At 33.5% G+C, this 20,341-nt stretch overlaps 1 protein-coding gene across 1 annotated transcript; it reads right to left on the reverse strand.

Moving 5' to 3' along the window:
• Positions 1–4,882: 4,882 nt before the first annotated feature.
• Arl4 (ADP ribosylation factor-like 4) lies at positions 4,883–19,782 on the reverse strand. The gene has a single exon (XM_081751218.1). The coding sequence runs from the start codon at positions 18,527–18,529 to the stop codon at positions 17,921–17,923; it is 609 nt and encodes a 202-aa protein (XP_081607344.1). The 5' UTR covers positions 18,530–19,782; the 3' UTR covers positions 4,883–17,920.
• Between the last annotated feature and the right edge of the window lie 559 nt (positions 19,783–20,341).

The following is a 20,341-nucleotide window of genomic DNA, read 5'->3' on the forward strand; positions in this document are numbered from 1 at the left end:
TTTTCTCCTTCCTTAATAAAACAAAAACATCGATCGACGCTGAGGTACGCTGCTGTAGAAGCAATGCTCATCTTTTTTACTTTTTGTTCATTATTTTTGTTATCATTATTGAAAACGAAATTTAGCTAGCGCCTTTCTCATTCCATAGGAAACAAAAGTAAAACAACGTTGAGTTTGCCCTCTAAAAGAATAAAATAGGGTATTCTCCAAGTTGAAGAACATAAAGTTTGTCAAAGGTGGTCATTTGTCAAAGGTGTCAAAGGTTGAACATTGTCAAAGGTGTAATGCAGTAAGTGGGAAAAAAATTAGGAAGAAAGAAGTGATAGATAGAGCTAAAGTTCCAGAAACAGAGGCGAATGCAGTTCTGAGCAATCAGAAATTTTACATCAGTGGTTTCCTACAGCTCACAGATGACGAGAAGAGCCCTAGCAGAAGTAGTGTGACGTAGGTATGGGCTCGCCCACTTTTCGCATGGAGGTTTCAAATGACACCAAGGAATAGCACACAGATAACTAGTCGGAGTAGCAGACGACATCTAAGTATAGACCACACCTCAAAAACCGAAAATGGACTTGACCATGTCGTTGATTTTTATTGGCTGAGCCGTAGCTAAAGATTTCGGCACCCGGGGCGAAGTAGAATTTGGTGCTCCTACACTCATGTCACCAAGCTTTTTTATTATTATTATTTTAACATATAAGGGAAGCAACTTTTGTTGTTATACTGCGCTGATTGACTTTTTGTTAAACTTGACCAAACTAAACTAAAATATTTCATTTTTCATTTCCAATTAAAGATATAATATGTTTTCTTTTTTAAATAACTTTTACGTTTAAAAATATTTTCTGCATTACTTAGTTTACAAAAATAAATCCTCTTTTCATTTTTAAACACATTCATTATCTTAAATATTTGCCAGGAGCACATTCAATTTGTAAATAGACCTCGAGCAACGCAGTTTTGCACATCACAGACTTTGTTGGAACCAAACTCAGGTTCATTCATGTAATATTAGTTACAAAGATCCACACCCCGCAAAGTAAAGTTCCGATTACAGTTTAACCTTAACTCTCGGCTCCTTTAACTTCACCTCCCATCTGGTGAGTAATGTTGCTCATGATATGAGACACAATTTTCGTGACAAGATAAGAGCTCTTGTAATAGAAACAAATACTTTACGAGACGAGGCAGTACTTTCAATTGTCCTTTCCGAAACCATACAGTCCCAAAATCTAACCCCTCATAGGCAATATTACTGTTGAAGTCATGTCAGTTTATACCAGGGGTGTCGTTTGGGAAAAGGAATGGGGCAATTGCCCTGGGTTTGAAAACTATTTGCATTTTAATAAATTGTATACTGGTAAAAATGTGAAAATCTAATGTCCGTGGACCACCTTCCTCCCCCTTGCAAAGTCTGAAATGACCTACTGGTTTGTACTAAACAACAATCGAGTCCGGAGAGTTTTCTCCCACTTCCTTCCAGCATTCTCACTCAATCAATTCTTCCACAATAATTTATTTATATATCTCATTCGTCCCTTTCAGTTAGAGTTGCTACGAGAAGTAATCTTTTATATTCGAGACGAGACTAGAAATTTCTCGAGTTTCCTTTGGCAACACTAGTTCACCCAAATCTTAGATCTCAAACTCTGCTATAATGTTACATGATTCATAGTTTAAAAACTACGCATGATGAAGTGATTGTATGAACACAATGAAGAGAACGTTTGAAGATGTGTAAGTTATTACACAATATATTCCAATAATAAATATGGTCTGAATGCTATACTACATACGTCGTGAACCTCTAAGATTTACAAAACATGACGAGAGTCGAAAGTTGACTTCTACAAAAACTAACGAGACGAGATGAGACGACCTTATTTTTCGTCTCGTGGGCATATAAACGTGGGACGTTAAACAAAAAAGATCGCTTGATTCCGAAGCAAAACCCACAGCTTTTTGTTGGGAAAAATTTTAGCTGGCAACACTGTTGATATAATGTTGCTACATTTGTTATTATTTGTACTGCAACAAACTATCGCCAGATATAAAACGTATTTTGCTTGGAAATATTTAAGTATGCTGTAAGACATAACTTATTTTGCTTGGAAATGTCTACGTATACTGTAAGGCATAACATTTTTACGCTTATTATATTTTTCATCCTTAACGATATTGAGTACCTACGCCATATATGTTTTTCAGCTCATTGAGTTATGTAGGAGAATTATTTTTCTGTTTTCTTAGAAGTAAACCGGAATTTTAATGACGTAATTTTACAGATTAGTTAAAAATTTGATTTTTTAAATATCAAAACTATAGAATAAAAATTTTTAATTTTCACAAAGGGACATTTAAATACATTGGAAGAAGAAATCAGTGAAATCCAACATTTAAATTCCAGTTCATTTGAAACAAAACAGAAATACTTTCCCTATAGAAATCTTTCAGTTTAACGTTCCAAAGACGGATGATTAAGACAAGTGAATGATGATGGAAGGATTGGTGGAATGAGAAAGTGGGAGGAAACGAAAGTACCCCGAGAAAACCCACAGACACGCTCTTGTCCACCACAAACTTAGCTGTCAAAAAATAGATCGAACCAAGAGATCCCACGCGCCAGAGGTAAGAGCTCAACTACTGAGCTAGTGTCCCCCATATAAATCAATGAGCTAGGAGGTACTGAACACTGTTAACAGAGTTGACAATATGCTAGGAGTGAGTTTCGAAATGCCGTAAGCCGAAATTGTTTTATGTACAACCAAGAGCATTATTTCTTATAACAACTTCTTTTCTTATCTGGATACGGTACGTTGGTTGAGTGTTACACAAGAATTTGCAACTTGTCATACGGGGGGAAAAATCTTTATAATTTGCTAGAACACTATATTATATCTCTTCTTCTTTTGGTAAAGTAAGTTAACTTTCTTCCTCATGCAGTTCTCTCCTTGTTAGAAGTACATTTTCATATGTGAAGATGCAAACATCCTGTGCGTAGAGGGGGAGAGGTCTCCTACAAATACTTCCCTGGAAAATCCAATATTTATTCCTTTTTTAAAAAAGGCTTTAATTATATACTTATAAATTAACAAGACCTATGAAAGACGAATATTACTTTCAAAGATGATTTGCACTCAGGTACCAGAATGTTACATACGTTGCTGCTTTACATCTTGTATGGTTGTGTTCTTAGGGCTAAAGGAGACAATGATAATGTCATGAAAGGTGTAAGGACAATAAATTAACACCCAATCTCTGACGGGATTCGAACCCATGATAGGCACGTCTGTTGGAGAAGTCATCGTGGGTGCCCTTCAGTTCCCTCGTAAGAGCAGTAGTGATAGCTTCTACACCTTCAAACATGCTGTCCTCTTGAGGTAGAGTTTTAAGTTCGACTTCAGGAACAAGAAGTGGTCTGCTGTGGCCAAATCTGGTGAGTATGATTCCTTCTAGAACAAAATCGTGGCGGAGACCCTTGGCATCATGAAAAGACAATCAATGAAGACTTGGCTCGTGACTTCTACATGTGAACCTAGGCTAATCTATACTGTTCTGTTTCCCAGGGGGCGTAAATAAGGGCCCTGCAGACTCCGCATTGCGAGAGGGGCCCAAACCATCAAGGGGCCTCCAAGCCTTTAGTTACGCCACTGCTGTTTCCTCATCGTCCCCCAAAAACTTGCTGCCCACTCGAAAATGTTTGTGCTCTCAAATGTGTTTGTTCCAGATCCCCGTAATCACGTCATAGCTGATTTTTCCCAATTTCAATACACACAACTTAGTTGCAGTTCTTTTGTTCCATATTGAAAACTCGACCGAGTTACTGTGAAATTTGTCTCAGGCACTCGGCAATTATATGTATTTGCGGTACTGTTGTCATTCCTGTGATGTGTTGTTTTCTGTGATTAAAAAAATCGAGAACTTTATTGCACACTGTATACATTAAAAACTTTTTGACAAACCTGAATAATATTTCTGCAGCTTCTTTTACCTAAGAAAAAAAGTACTGAATGTAACTTAGAAAAATAGTAATAATAATAATTATGAAATATAACTTTCTATAAAATTAGAATAAAAAATACAGGTTATATTTTTATTCAAAGAAATTATATTTTAAGAAATGCTTTTACAATGCAACATTGCACAGATTTAAAAAAAGAAAGACAGATCTGTGAAACAGATAAAGTGAAAATATACTTTTTAAAATTTTTTGCTCATTTTTTCTTTCAACTGTTAACTACTACATCTTGTGCTGTCAACAAAAATACTGAAACAATGTTGTTCAATGTTTTCTAACGGGCGATCAATGTTAATATAAGACAATGTATAGATTATCCACAGGATACTTTTGTCCACGACTGTACAAGGAAGTAGAATATGACATTTTTTTGTATTATTTATACCAGTGTTTGTATTGTCTTGTGTTCTAAAGATGCATATAGTTAAAATATTTTACAATATATACAAAAGACATTTTTCATTGTTTTATCTCTAAAATTGAAGTTTCCGGTATGATACCGCTAAATTATTCCCTCCTTGATAAACGATACGATTCTACAGAGTGCCCCAAAAGTAGGTATACAGTCTCGTTCCGTATTTTATATCACTTCTTATTGTTATCAAACAGGTAGATCTAGTTTCTTTATTATTTGTTCTTAACGTCTTTTTACTTATAACTTAAGCCTGGAACAGTCGAAGGAAATAAATCCATAAAATACAATGTTATACTTGATCAATGCAAGGGTGTATACCTACTTTTGGGCCACCCTGTATATCCAAATTTTTACATATTTAAATTAATCTATTATAAATTATCAGCAAACCAAGATGCCAACTTTTCCTTGATCTGAAACATCAAAATATGATTTTCTTTGAATAATAATAATAATAATAATAATAATAATAATAATAATAATAATAATAATAATAATAATAATAATAATAATAATAAACATGAAGATACATTGTACTGATTTGTATTATCAGAAAAGTAGCAATGTATACCCCAATTAATATTAATTCAGATAATTCACTGTTTCTTCGGACCTATCGATGTATGTATGTATAATTAAGCCCTGATTTTAGCTCAAATTTACACAGACATTACGCCAGTTCCATTCAGTGTTGAATTTAAGCACATCTGAGTGCGAAGTCCCTCCTGAGAAAAGGAAGAGTTAAAAATATTTTAATCTGAATTCAACACTGGGTTTTAACGTTGGAAATGTCACGCAGTGTTAAAAAAAAGAAAAAAATAGTTCCATGTCTTGAACGACAACTGACTTTCAAATAAACCCACGATAATTAATGTAATCTATTTTTGAAAAGAGATTATTTGGGAACTACTGGCAAAGACAGTAAAGAATTACATTGTTCTATGATTCAGTATTAATTATTATTATTTCTAGCATCATTATTATAGTTGTGTTACCATTCACAATTATTTGAATTTTTTGTCTTTCGAAGTATGACATATAAAAGTATTTTACGTCAGGATTATTTTAATCATTAACAGTTAGAATTAATAATATTGATTTTATTTCAATACGTAATTCTAGACTATATTTTAAATGTTCGAAGATTTTCCGAGTACCATAAAAAATACTTGCATATAATCCTGAATTAAGTACTGATTCTGAATTAATATTTACTAATGATGTTAAATCAAATAAACTTAAAGTGTGAGCTTAAATGTTAAGTCACATGTAATTTATGAAAACGTTTTTTTTAAAAAAAGGCAGCAAATGTACCCCATACTGATTCTAAAAATGTACACCTGTTTAGGTTTTAATAGAATTCCAGGTTTACTTACATATAACACATAACAAAAAATATGTATTTAAAATATTACTAAAGATTTTGCAACACAGCTTTTCAAGTATTTACAGAACACTGGTGCACGCAGATTTTTTTGTTCTAGTGAAATGTGTGATTCTCCAAGAAATTACTTTAGGTTAACATCATACGGATATTTTTCATATTAGGATATTCGAATGACGTGACTATTCAAATAAATTTAAGAATACAAGTTCAAATATTCTGTTTCAAAATCTTATATCTGTATAATGTTTTAAAGATTTCAGCCACAGAAAATATTAAATACTAAAATGTTGTGTTGCTAAAATATTTAATAATATTTTTTAATTTCCTAAAACATTTAAAAAAATGTAATTCATGAAAACATACTATATAGATCTCTCAATCATATTCGTGAAAAACTTCCTTGTACACTCGTCACAAAAGCAGTTATATATTTTGATTAAAATGTGTTTTGTTAGTATCTATCAAATATTGGTTTTAAGTTTTTGTTATGATTTTTTTTTTTAATTTTGGTTACTCTTCCAAGCCAATATATACTGTTTACATACACCCCAGTTCTTTTCCTGGTCAGTTTCTTTTATTTATTTATTTTTTTTTACAAGCACTGAACTACAACTGGAAATTGTATTAATACAGAGCTTCATCGATGTTGACATGCATGGTGGGACAGAATGACTGATGTATACAATTTAAAATCTGGTCGTTTATCAATTACTGTGGTCTCTACAGTACATTTAAGCTTTTCCGGTGAAATACAACACAGGTGATTCTGAAATGCCTCTTATATCATAGTTCACACTGACCAAAAGTACATATTGATCTGAAATTTCATTTTAATAACAACAAAGAAATCATAAAAGAATAGAGACCATATTTACGGTATACAATTGCAATACTTGCAACTAACATTGCAATAAAAATATTTTATTATTTAATTTACTTCTAATTTGATTTATTTTTATTTCGATTTCTGGTGGATTTATTCAAAAGTTGAGGTTTTCCTTACGTGGCTTTTTAAATTTAAATTTATTTCATAGTCTGCCTTTTTTTATTTAAATTTATTTTCTAGGGAGAAAAGTTTGTTTTTCACATGATGTAAGGACATTTCTAAACCACCCTGTATATTTCTAATTATATATGTATATAGAGAGTTTATTTTATTCTTTTTTTTTTTACCTGAGATAACAAAAACAACGAAGATCCCCCCTCCAAGAAATATAAACACAAATAAGGCAGGGGGTCCTCGTTCTTCACGGACAAGCACCTTTGGTTTGATTTCATACTATACATATATTTATATACCATTATTGTTATTATATATAATGATCATCATAGCAACAATAGCACAGGAGCAAGGAATTAAACAATTAAGAACAAAAGAAGGACGTTATCTCACATTGTAGCGCACAAAATACGAACAACTTACGCACACGCACACACACACACGCATCATAAACATACACACATTATTTTACAGTAAATCGCGGCACTATATTCATGGAACTCACATTCGCTTATCGTTTTTTTTTTCAATGATACCAGTCTGTATACTGAATATAGCCTATATACATATGTATTTATATATATCACACATTTCGTTTAAATCTTTGACGTAAACTATATATATATCTATAGATATAAAAAGCGAATTCTTTAATAATAGAATGTTTTTTTTTAATTATTGTGAATTATACTCTTTACTGCTGTAACATTCTTTATGTTTGTTGTAAACTGTATTTTTGCTAGATCTTCTTGGGAAATTTAGATCTTAAAAACTCTTTGGCGAGGTCTGCTTACTCTACATGACCCATTATAAAGTGCAATGCTTTTAAGATTCAAATAATTTGTACAGGATTGGTAATGAGTTGAAGCTACAACGTACAGTAAATATGACTATTACCCACAGCCTGAAAGCCTGATTTTGACAAATCTCTAACTTATTCTACAGTTGTAACTTTTAGGAAGGTTATGCCAGGCTCTGGATCAAGGGTGTTATATAATAGCTATTTTATAACATCCTTGCTCTGGATTGCAGTTTCAGAATCCGACTTCCGTTTTTGTTGCCTCTTATACGTACCACACGGATATCAATTAACTTGTGTCCTAATTTTATCCCTTTCCTCCAGAGTTAGAAGCTCCTTTTTAACACAAATACGCTTAATATTATTAGACTGGTAAAATCTACACTCAAACGAGATAGAGCGAGCTGATAATTATGATGATATGTCTGAAACTGAACTTTGTTTTCTGAGCCCATTGATTTAAATGGGAGATTATTTTTCTTTTTTCTTTCTTTTGTAACCAAACAAATTTAATGAACTGGTTTTATGGATATTTTCTTCTAAGTCTAGTTAAACGTTCCTTACTTATTCAAAATGAATTTACATGAATATATTCAAATTAAATTTGATTAAGAAACATTAACATTATATGTAACGAAATTTAATTGTTTACGAAGTAAGGGAATTTTTATTATATTTGAAGACGAAATCAATAAAAACCAACAAACTATTACAATTGAATCGGTCATTGCAGTTCATTTCATAATTAAAAAAAAAAAAACGCAAATAAAAATCAATACGCTAAGTAAACAAAGATGACGCGTGCATTGTCAAAAAGCTTTCTTGCAATCAGGCATAATTTACCTATATACCATGAATTTTTAAGTCAATTTATCTCGAAAAACTTAATTGAAACTTACTATCTACGTAGAGTTGAGACAAGGACCTTACGCTTTGAAACGGTCAATTTAATGTATGTGATGATCTTTTATCCAGATTTGATAACTGTTAGTGATAGGGAGGAATCTAGTTTTTTTTTTTTTTTTTTTTTTTTTTTTTTTTTTTTAATTTTTGATTGCTGTAATTTGAAAATCAATTCTGGAATCCAATACGCACCCACAAGTCTTGAACTGCCTCAGAATATACCACACAAACGGTGACATGTACTTTTCAGTTTACTCTAAGTTCCGCCACTGATTTAAAAACATCCTTGACAGAATCGAAGAACTAACGGCGTTCAATTGCTGATGATGATGTGATACACATGATACAAAGTGACAAACGTTATGAGCCTTCATCTCTCTGAGCAATGAGATGATTACTGTCAATTACAGTGCAATAACAGATTGTGATAGCAAACAAGGTTATCTCCATTCGCTTTAACAATACTGTTATTTTTATGACTCATGTTCCGATTGTTGGGCGTATTTTTAGTTCTGATACATAGGATTAGTAAGCGGTAAAAGAGAACCAAATAAAGCCAAATGCTACAACTGTATCTTTGTGTATTTAAAATTTCAAATCGAAACAACGTGAATTGTAGTACGTTTTATGGTCTTATATATGGCGATTTCGAGGACAAATGCTTTATTGGCTTATCTGAAAGCAATCTACGACAATTCAGGAACTGTTATAATGTACTGTTAATAACAGACAGATAACAAGTATTCTTGAGAAATTTCTGTTGTTATCAGTTTCCTGATATTGTCTCATCTCAGTACAGTCAGACACTAGATATTATTGAGCAATAACTTACAATGTGTTTACTTCTGGAGTCCAGAAACTGTTTCATCAAAGTTTTATATAGTCTAAGATGACCAGACGTCACATTTTAACCGAGACAGTCCTTTTTTCAACCATTATCTCGTTTTTTTTATTGCCTTTTAGGATGATTCTCAACCAAGGTGCCAAAATGTACCGTTTTTAAGCGAATATAAACAGTGTTCCGTTATTGTTATAAACGATTAGAGAAAATTCTACGCTTTTTTTCTTAAAATGACTGTGTATAGTTATTTTGGTACAAATACTTATTGGGAATTTATGGACCGTGCCTGAAGCTGGTAATTGGGTATTTAATACCAATAAATAATACTATTATTAAAAAAAAAAAAAAAAAAAAAACGCTGCGGTACCCCCTCTACTTAAAAACCGTGCTGGTGCGTGGGACTTTTCACCTCCATTCTGCGATTCAAATGTGTCCTCTTTTTGCAAATTAAATTTTGATCATTTTGATATAGGCTCGCTTCTGACAAGGAAAATGAACATCTAAATTTGCAATGAAAACAATATTTTGGTTAATCTCATAGATGCCTATAGGTGAATTTTAGACCGCAAGTTGCATCCATCAAATTATTGGGGGGGGGGGGTAATAATTTGTCATTGAAAATTGTAAATCGAACTGGAGAATAGTAAATTTGGCAAATTTGGGCGAGGTGTTGATAAATTTGGGAGGCTGTGCTCAAACCTTGAGGTGAGATGGGGACCCCTAGTTAATCCTATACGATTTCTGTTTTTGTTAACAACTGTTTTTTCATTACAGTGGTAGGTCTACAATTCATTATTTTTAAAATAAATAGACCTAAATAAAGGTTTTCCGAGAAATAAGTAGCATGTGTTTCAACACGTTGTAAACCGACCATTGTACAAAAGAAATTCACACTTTTAAATTTTCAGAAACAGAATATATGTCAACAATACGCCCTTGTATTGACTAATTAAGAATTACTCCATGTGATTAGCCTAGTCACTCGACTTTTCTCTCTCTCTCTTTCCTATTTTGTTCACATAAATAAGATCAAATAAATAGGCTTACTGGAGTTCATTAAGTTTCTTAACAGGATCTACTTTAGAATGGATTAAAAACTAACAAAATTTTTGGCTCATTCTCTCTCTCTCTCTCTCTTTTTTTTTTTTTTTTTTTTTTTTATTGATGTATGATCCAAACATGACCTATTGCCGTTAATTTTGGTGACAATCCAGAACTTAGTTTCTTGTTGCTACTTGCTTGAAGTACCCAGAGCTCTCCAACTGCTACTGGCCCCAAGGACCTCGATCAATTGGGGAAATTTTTACGAGTCTTCAGCGCAGTTTTATGAGCTACCACAAGGCAAACGTGCTGACCAGCACACAAACATATGTGGTCTTCTTCTCTACTTATTATTATAACCGGAGTCTAAAGGATCTTTTTAAAGATGTTTCCCCAACTCCACCTCCTTCTTCCGCAACACACGTCTATATATATATTGGATGAATCGCTATGAATCAGTACTTTCAAGATCTTTCATATTTTGTACATCAATGTCTTTGAATGACAATTACGATGTCACAAATTGTGCAGCTAAATTTCTACCCTATAAGAACTTAAACACTTTAAAACAGTTATGAGTTTATTCAATAGCACGTTGTAGACACAAGCTGGCTCATGTCCTATTTTTTTTTTTTTTTTATGTAATTACAATTTGATCAAATAATGAATTAAAAAGCTGTTCAAGGAGCTGTTTGTCAAGCACGGTATAGCCCATTTAAAATGACTTGATATCCGAGACACTCAAAACAATTGGAACTGTAAGCGTACACAATGCCGTACTCGTACCTAGTCGGGAGAGTGCAAAATCCTGCGGGATGAGGGGAGGAAATTCCTCCTACTAGTAAGTTACTGGAAATGAATAATATGACACTATTATAAGAAGTCTGCAAATTAATTACAGTAATTTACATATAATTAGCATTCTTATGCAGTTAACGGGTAAACTGGCAGTACGGGAGGAAAAAGTGTGAGAAGTATTTGTTTTTCTACACTCCTCTCCTATCCCCCTCCTTACTTTGAGTGTGATCATTTTGCAACTTGTTTACCAAGAACAATTTATCTAGAACTAACCATTTCTAGCTAATCATCTCCTGCATTTTACTACGTAACCGCTTGTTATGATATTTTAACGTTAGTTTCCAACTCTGTGTTAGTGATCATGTAATTGTGGTTGGTATATACACAATAATGAAACTGCTCTCATCTAAAATCGTAGACCGTACCGTACAAATAATTGCAGCAATACCGTACGCAAAAGTTCATCAAAGGGGAGAGGGAAGAAGGATTCAAGTTTGCAAGTTATATCTCAGTTATATTTCAGGATTTTTGTACATGTATCTTATGATAAATGTTTATTTTTTCATAATATAAGGTTCAAGGAGGGTTAAAATCCCACCTTTGCGTATGCCACTGAATAGCACAGTACTACGTAAAATGTACATACATGCGCCAGTGTAACCAATCAATAAGTAGACTTCCAGATGAGGCATACAAAAGTTTCGGTGTTATGTTAATTCTTCATTATGGGGACCTACTTGAATCAAGGGGTAGTAAATATACTTCCATTACAAAAACCCAAAAATTCAATTACAATAGGAACCGATGTACTGACTACACATCATCCAACTCTAAGCCATCTGCTCGGCCAATAACCCTTCGTGGTCTATAAGGGAGTTTTTTTAAATTCAGTTTAGTGTATCAAAACTGAGAATTACTATGATTATACGGTATAAAGTAACTGGCCTGTGAACAGACTGATTTTATGTGAAGATTCATGAGGTCACAGAGGCGTTGCCCAGTTGAATATGAGAGTCAACAGACAGGATGTAAACATGCATTGTAGAGGACTTCTAGATATACTGTATGATGTATGTGTGTGTGTGTGTGCTCGCTTCCCCCATCTACAACATAACGTTAACAAGCATAACATGTGAAGCGAAGCAGTCAACTAAACGAAACAGACACGAAATCTTCCTTTTAACTTACTCGTGTTAAAAAGTCATTTTTATGTCGACCACAAGCAAGGATTTTTTAAAAAAGAAAAAAAACTAGGGTTATTATTACTAACTGAAAGATGTTACAAAAATGTTACACTTAACACGTTTGGTTTTCCAACTAGCTATAAATGTATATGTAAATCAATCTCTGTTAACTAAGTTACTATGTATTTCAATGCTTTCACATGATTAATTCAGGGCTGTCCGCTCATAGGGGGAAGGAACATCGTGGAAAGTGTGTCAGGGCCAAACAATCATACATTTACCTAAACTATGTACTTAACAAATTAAAGTATGCAAAATTTACACAAAAGAACAATACCTTTAATGAAGACAAGCGAAGATCAGAAGCATTGAAAAGTTTAGAAGTACATATTGCTTTCTTAAAAACACATTGGGGGGTTGGTGCCCCTGATGAATTCATATGAAACCATAGACTTGCATTGTTTGATATATATAATTTCTCGATCTATAACGTTTATTTTAGAATATATACTAAATCACATGTCTCATTCTGGATGCACTAATGTGAATATTATTAGAAATGATTCGACCTACCGCTTCTCTAAAGTGGCATTTCCTCCTTTTCTTTTTTTTTCAACATAAAATGATGCATATATGTACGTTCAGTTAATTTGATACATTGATTTGGATAACATCGTATTTAAAAAAAAAAAAATCTACCTAGATTTTTCCCGTTATTTACGGACTTCAATGCCAATAACTTCTTTTCTAACTGAACACATCACTGAACCTTGTTTATTATTAAGAAACGAAGCTCAAATTCCAAAATGGTAGTGAAGAGATCACTTCTAATGAACTTGAATTTTATAATGTGACACATTTTGCTATTTCATGTTAAAAAAAAAAAATCCAATTATCCTTTAACAGTATACTTTTAGCTTACTTGTCTGCGAATTAATACTAATAATATCTGGGCTTTTGGCATCTATAGCCACGTTAGCCCGTCACATCTGAGGGATGATGTCTCTCGGCGAGCACATTATCCGGAGAAAGAGGAGGAAGAAAGGATGGGAAAGGAAGGAAGCGGCCTGGGACCTACATGTTAGGTATCACCCCGGCATTTGTCTGGTGTGAATGAGGAAACCCCAGGAAAACCTCATTCAGGATGACTGGCCTGAATTTTTTTTTTTTACACTTTTTCGACCAAGTGGCCCCAGCGGGAATCGAACTTGCGACCGCTCGCACCGAAGACAAGAGCGTTAAGTGACTTCAGGTGTTTGCATGGGTGCATATCTTAATATGGGATATATTTGCTTTTGCATAATATTTTGCTCAAGAAGGGTGGGGAATTAAAACTCCGAATCCTTTTTGAGTACGCTACTAGTTTTCTCGAACAATGAATACACCGTATTTATGGAAGCAGTCTGCTTGACTTAATTGTGCGCTCTACTTTAAAGCAACCAGCATAGTTTTCTTCTTCTGCGAACATATTAATGCGACACATACTGTGAAAACATCGAAGAGAAAAGGGTTAAAAGCCTCTGGGAGACTTGTAAAACGAACACAAGTAGCACGTTCGTCCTGGTACTACCAACGTCTCACAGCAGTAATCAATAACTGAACGGGGACACGTAACAGCCAGCCTCCCAAGTTACCTGCACTAGTTTCATAATAAATCAACAATAAAAGGATTATTTTGATTATTTATAATGCATTACAGAGATTTCATTAGATATTTCCGTGTAAACCATCTTTTAACCCTTCTGAACAAGCAGCGATAACAAGCTGGAATTAATTTGAAACCATCTCTTGATAAACATTCCATGGGTAGACGTTACTAAAAGAACTGTCTGGTAAGTTCAAATGAAATGAGGGACAAAATTTTAATTAAATGTGTGACGAAAAAGTTTTGTATTTTTTGGAGCTTCATTCAAATATCTAATCTATCTACAGGATCCGTGTATATGAGACAAGAAGAATCCGAATAACATGCATAACTACCCGAAATCAAACCCTAATCTCTTACATTGAAGATGAGAAGCAAATACTTTGCCCTAATATGGCTTTCGTCACGGGAGAGATGGTGGACTAAAGTTGTTAGGAAGAAACGTGAGAACCACAAGAAGCCATGTGCACATGGTGTTACATAGAATTCATCGTACCACAAGTGAGCGATACACCACGAAGGTAATTTGACTAATTCTCCGTCCCACTCACTCAATAGGCAAAATCACCCCTAAATAGCTAGTCATAGGGAGTTATTATGATTTTATAATGTCTTCTTTCTATTGGGTATATTTTTAAAGAGGCGGATGATTATATGTTAAAAACATAAGCAACAAGAGTTTATTCGTAATTCCCTAAGAGCAGTTGACAAATTATGAACCAAGGCATTATTGTTTTTCCGTATTTTCCCATAAAATACTCAAACGTACTTTTTTTTTTGGGGGGGGGGGCGATGTAAACACACCTACACTGAAACCAACCCTATTAAATAGTAACGTTTGAACTAGTTCTAGCAAACCAATATTTGGGTACACGGGGTACACGATATAAATCCCTTAAATATGTTGATGGGATACAACGTTGAAGTGACAAATTAAATTAAATGAACAATAATAGGAACTCTAATAATCGTTAAAGAATGAAATAACTTCAGATTTATACAATTTGTATTTGCATCATATAATATTTGAGTACTTTATAAAAAATGGTGAAGACGGTAAAAGAACTTCTTAAACCTCAAAATGCACCATTTTGGTATCTCAGATCATTGATTTACATATCTTTCTTTGAAACGAGAGGGAATTTTTAATGGTTTGATTTCACTGGTTTAGGTTGTCAGGTATACTTAAATGTCATTTGTTATTTTTTTAATATCATACAAAATCGAATTTAAATTTAAATATGATAGAAATTCATTTTTATGCGAGAGCAAAGGGATATTTCAATTAGACCTGATATAAGTAAAATCAAATTATAAAATCCCAATTCGTTTCCAAGTGAAAATAATATCTCCCATCTAAATAAATCAATTAAATGTGAAACCCAAATGACACACGTGCTCAATCAACGATCTTAATAGATTGGGAGAGGGGAAATCTGTATATTGGCAGATTATTTTTATCTTCACCATTTTTACAAGTAAAGAAAAAACATAATATTGAAATGCGGACTTCATTGATGTCTAGGACTTTATTTAAAAAAAAAAAAGTAGGCCTACTATGAGAAACTTGGTGCATAATGTTCTTGAAACATTATTCATCCCAACATAATTTACCATCGCGTTGCCTAGCGTCATAATTGACGGACGGCAAAATTATATCATAATACAGGAGTATCTCTAAGGCAGTAGTGACCACTTTTGTTTTGTTGAGTTCTTTTCCTTTTTCCCCCTTCCTTTCAAAAGGTCCACTTATAACATGGGACTGAAAGACTTTTATAACAGTATAATAAAAATCTACAAAATGCTAGAAAACAGTCACATGTAATTTAACTTGTCTTATCCGATAATAACATACCCATCCCCCCAAGTGCCCGATTGCAGTCACCCCCAAATTTACAATTCTCCCCCATTTGCAGAAATAAAGTAACAACAGTGTATATACACGATCAAACTGTTTTTCTCACGAGACTTGTAAGAAAACCATGGGAATTCTTTTTGTAGACTGAATTTTATTAAATTTCAGGACTTTTTACCAATCTTAAAGACATCATTATGATTAACTGAAGTTCGATTCTACCGTTTTCAATGACAAACTATCTCCCCCCCAAAAAAATCTAATGGGCGCAACCTACTCCTTAAATCCCGCTTATACGCACCCCTGATTGATGTATATTGTTTACATCAAATTCTTGAGTAAATTCCAACAAGATTTTAACTTTTTTTTGGGGGGGGGGGTAGTAAAATTAAAGAAACCAATATAATAAAATAGTAGTTATGTCAAAATGTGACAGATATATTGAATAGTAGTCCTACGTGTCTGTCACATATTGTACGTCTACAAAATGTTTATTTTATCTTTATGATTGTTATTGCTACCAAACCAAAACAAAAGCAGTCAGCTCAATGTTAAAAACTGACGTACGTAATGAAAAATGAGAACTATGATTCTATTGAAATCTGAAGTATGCACAATAGAAATACGTCATTATTCGCCGAAATATGACTTCTGAACAAATACTAGATGAGCACAGGAGCAAACAGAATTAGTCCTATTTCCTCCCCAAACAAATTAAACTTGGGCAAGAAGATCTAGCAAAAAAAACAATAATAAAAAAATTAAGGTGATATTCTAATATCCAGATCATTTTTTAAACATGTTTTTCTTAATTACTCATATGAATACATCATTTTTTATATATATAAATCTTTTCCTTAAATGTTTCTTTCTTCAAATCAACCATTTTTGCACCCAAAAAATGTAACTTTTTGTTTCTTTGTCTAAAAAGAAACGTCAAATCATAAATTTACGTGAGAATTTACCGATCGTAGTAATGTATTTAGTATATCACATGTTTTAAAATCAGTTAATTAGTTACCGATATTTTGTATCCATATCACACAATTAAGAACAAAATATGATTTCATATTTAGGTAACAGCAATTAAAGAACATTCCTATTGATATATATTTAACCCAGGCAACTTTCACTTTTAACACTTTTATTTTCCTATTCAGAAAGGCACCAATTTTACAAATTTATTACTTATTTATTTATTTATTTTGTCAGTTTGTCAACGTATTAAACACATACGTTAAACTTACTTCAAAAGGAAATTAATGACACTATATAACAGTAAAGCTACACTTACTAAATACGACAGCTGCTAATTCTCATAATGGTTAATTTTATATCAGCTGCATTCTTGTAGCCTACTGTGAAACCTAAAATGAGATCCGAAAAGTTTTTGGGAAATTTTTATTTTACTTATTTATTTTGCCTCGTTTGGTGTTGAACAATCTTCTAATTGATATATTATTTATTTATGCCATAAACAAAATTTTAACTTAAAATTTTGCCTCCTGACTGGCCACTCTTACAGCAAATTTGTGCTATATTAATACAGATAATAGTTTTTGCGAATGCCACTATTACGTACAATTGTTTCAACAAGAAAAGCTTAGAATTCTTCAAATAATGGATAAATATTCCGTTAGCAATGTTTGGATACTTGTAAGATTAAATTTTCACCCTTAAAACCAACTAGAATTACGCAACAGCGTATACACATAATTAAATTGATTTCATCATCAAATTTCAATATCTGCTGAAGGTAGAATCATTATTTTACTTAATCTCGAAAACTGTTTACATAAACAATGCGTTCTACTCACTTTGTTCAGATCTCGAGATAGACGCTTTTAATAAAGTATAACGAAACGCATTCGTGTAAACTATTGTCTGTTATTGACGTAAATGTATATATTAAAAAAAAAAAAAAAAAAAAAAAAAAAAAAATTGCCTAATATTGTGCCTGGGTAAATATAGTAAAATCTAATATTCAAGATCTCACCAGCCTTAAGATTAAAATAAAAAAAGTTACAGCAGTATCTACCTGGTCTTTTTCTTACATTGTTTCGCTAATTTTCGACGTTTTAGGATCATTTCATAGAGAGCTTCCATACCTTCATCTAGACCATCTCCAATAATGGCACACGCTGGTTGTACGTGCCACAAGTGGGGTGGTCCCAGTTCGTGTAAACCTAAAAGTTTTTCAATGTCTTTGGGCTCTTTCGCTCCAGGTAAGTCTTGTTTATTAGCGAAGACTAGAATAGGGACGCCGGTATTTTCCGGGCTTCGAGCAGTCCTTTGCAATTCCATTTTGGCCTCCTCCATACGCTCTACATCGACACTATCCAACACAAACACAATACCATCCGTGCATCGCGTATAACTTTTCCATAAAGGGCGTAACTTTTCTTGTCCGCCCACGTCCCAAACAAGAAAACTAATTCCTTTGGCTTTCCCTGTAGTTCCTTTGACTTTCTCGCAGTTGAAACCAATGGTGGGAACTGTGTTCAGGTACTGATCGAATTTGAGACGGTACAGGGCGGTTGTTTTACCAGCACTGTCCAAACCCAACATAACAACATGCAACGTCCCCTGGGTTGATGGGAGGGCGTCTAGGATGGATGAACTTTTGCCCATATTGGCACCCATTTTTGGTGGATATTTAGAACAATATTACGTGTTAATTTGTATAACGTATTACAAAAAAAAAAATCGTTTTTCACTTATCGTGCAGCATTTGCATGACATTCATTTTGCAATTATTTATTTCTTTTCGTCATAAACACATCACGAAAACACGTGGGTTCAGCAGTATGCATGCACCCTTCTCTATAAAAGATGTTTCAATTTTAACTAGCACTGTTACTTAACAATCTCCTGGATGGGGGTAGTCTTTGGTAAATAGAACAAAAATCACTTCACTGTACTTAGCACACAATCACTAATATACATAACAAGCACCACCAGAAGAAAAAGAACCTGGACGATTTAATTTGACTACGTGGGTTTCAGGTCACTGTGCGCTTATTTTGATTGTAAATTATCCTTTTTTTAAAAACACACGCTTATCAACAACAGTAAATCATCATTAGCTTTCTAATTTCTGCATCAGATAATATTACGAACCAAAGCAGAAACACTGATTACAAAAACGAATTTTCCACACGAAAAGCACCAATAGTTATCGTTAACGAAAAATATTGAAATTTTTGACTTTTCTCTTCCTTTTCATACAAAACAATGTACAAGAAGCATAGCACTGCACTGGTGAAGAAAATAAACTAATGTACTTAAAATGTTTCGTTTAAAACTTCACTCACGATTTTTTTAGATAACTGTGTTTGCAGATAAAACCATATCCGATTTCCAAGTACTGTTTATTTAGGCACTAACCATATTTCCTTACGAAAGAAGGGTCTGGGTTGATTGATTGATTGATAACTTCAACCCGTTCACTGTTGTTGGGACACTTTTATGAAGATGTGATATGAATTGTGACACTTTCCACATAAAAAAAACTTAATCGTCTTAGCTGTCGTATTTTTTTTTATGTCGCAATCGTGAGCTGTTATGATTTTTCTTGTCTGTGTATTTTTCGTTAAGAGTCACATTGCACACAATTAATTATAAACTCACGTAAACTTTTAATTAAAAGCACATAGCCTACACTTGAGACGTGCAGGTGGCTGTTTCCACTTAGATATGAGAGCCTTCATTTCGTATAAGGCAATTTCGATCTTAACACTATCACTGATCGCTCTGCACTGACTGAAACTTCACTTCACTTCCCCGTTTCCATTTCAGCGATCAACAGTCTCGTCCCGTCTGGGCCCCCCTTCCCTCCGCCATCGAAATGTACTCATTCCCTAGCTCCTCATCATCACTCCAACCTGGTTATCGATAATCTACCAGCTTCTGCCACTCGTGGCGCTCTGTGTCACAAGCGGTAGGCGGAGCATCAATGGGGATCGTGAGGTAACTTTTTCCTAAGTCGAACAAGGCACAGAAAAAAAAGAAAAAAAAGAAAAAAGAAAAGAAACCCACTCTCAAAGAAGCGAGAGCAGGAAACCAGATTTTCAAAATATTAGTTACAGACCGTTAAAAAGGTATATTACTTCTTTTTGTGTCCTGCTAGTTTGAAATTGCTTTCAAGCCTCCACACCATAATCGTATAGGTAATCTGATCTCTAGAAGACATTTGAAAAGAAAGAAGCCTTTTTTGAGTGACTGGCAGAGCCCCTTTGTGGCTATATAGTTAACGTATGAGCCTTCGGTGTAGAAGGCCGGGGTTCTGTTTTCGATGGGAGTTGATGTAGTTCAAATTCCGGAGTCTTCATCCCGGCGAAATTAAAATACCGCTAATTTTACATTAATTATGTGATATCTTCAAATAGATAAAAATTAATCGAAATCTGGAACAATAGCGCCCTAGACAATATCATTTTACATGAGAAACCATTA

The sequence above is a fragment of the Thermobia domestica genome, chromosome 3, assembly GCF_964235325.1.
Source record: "Thermobia domestica chromosome 3, izTheDome1.hap1.1, whole genome shotgun sequence".
Classification (NCBI taxonomy): Eukaryota; Metazoa; Arthropoda; class Insecta; order Zygentoma; family Lepismatidae; genus Thermobia; species Thermobia domestica.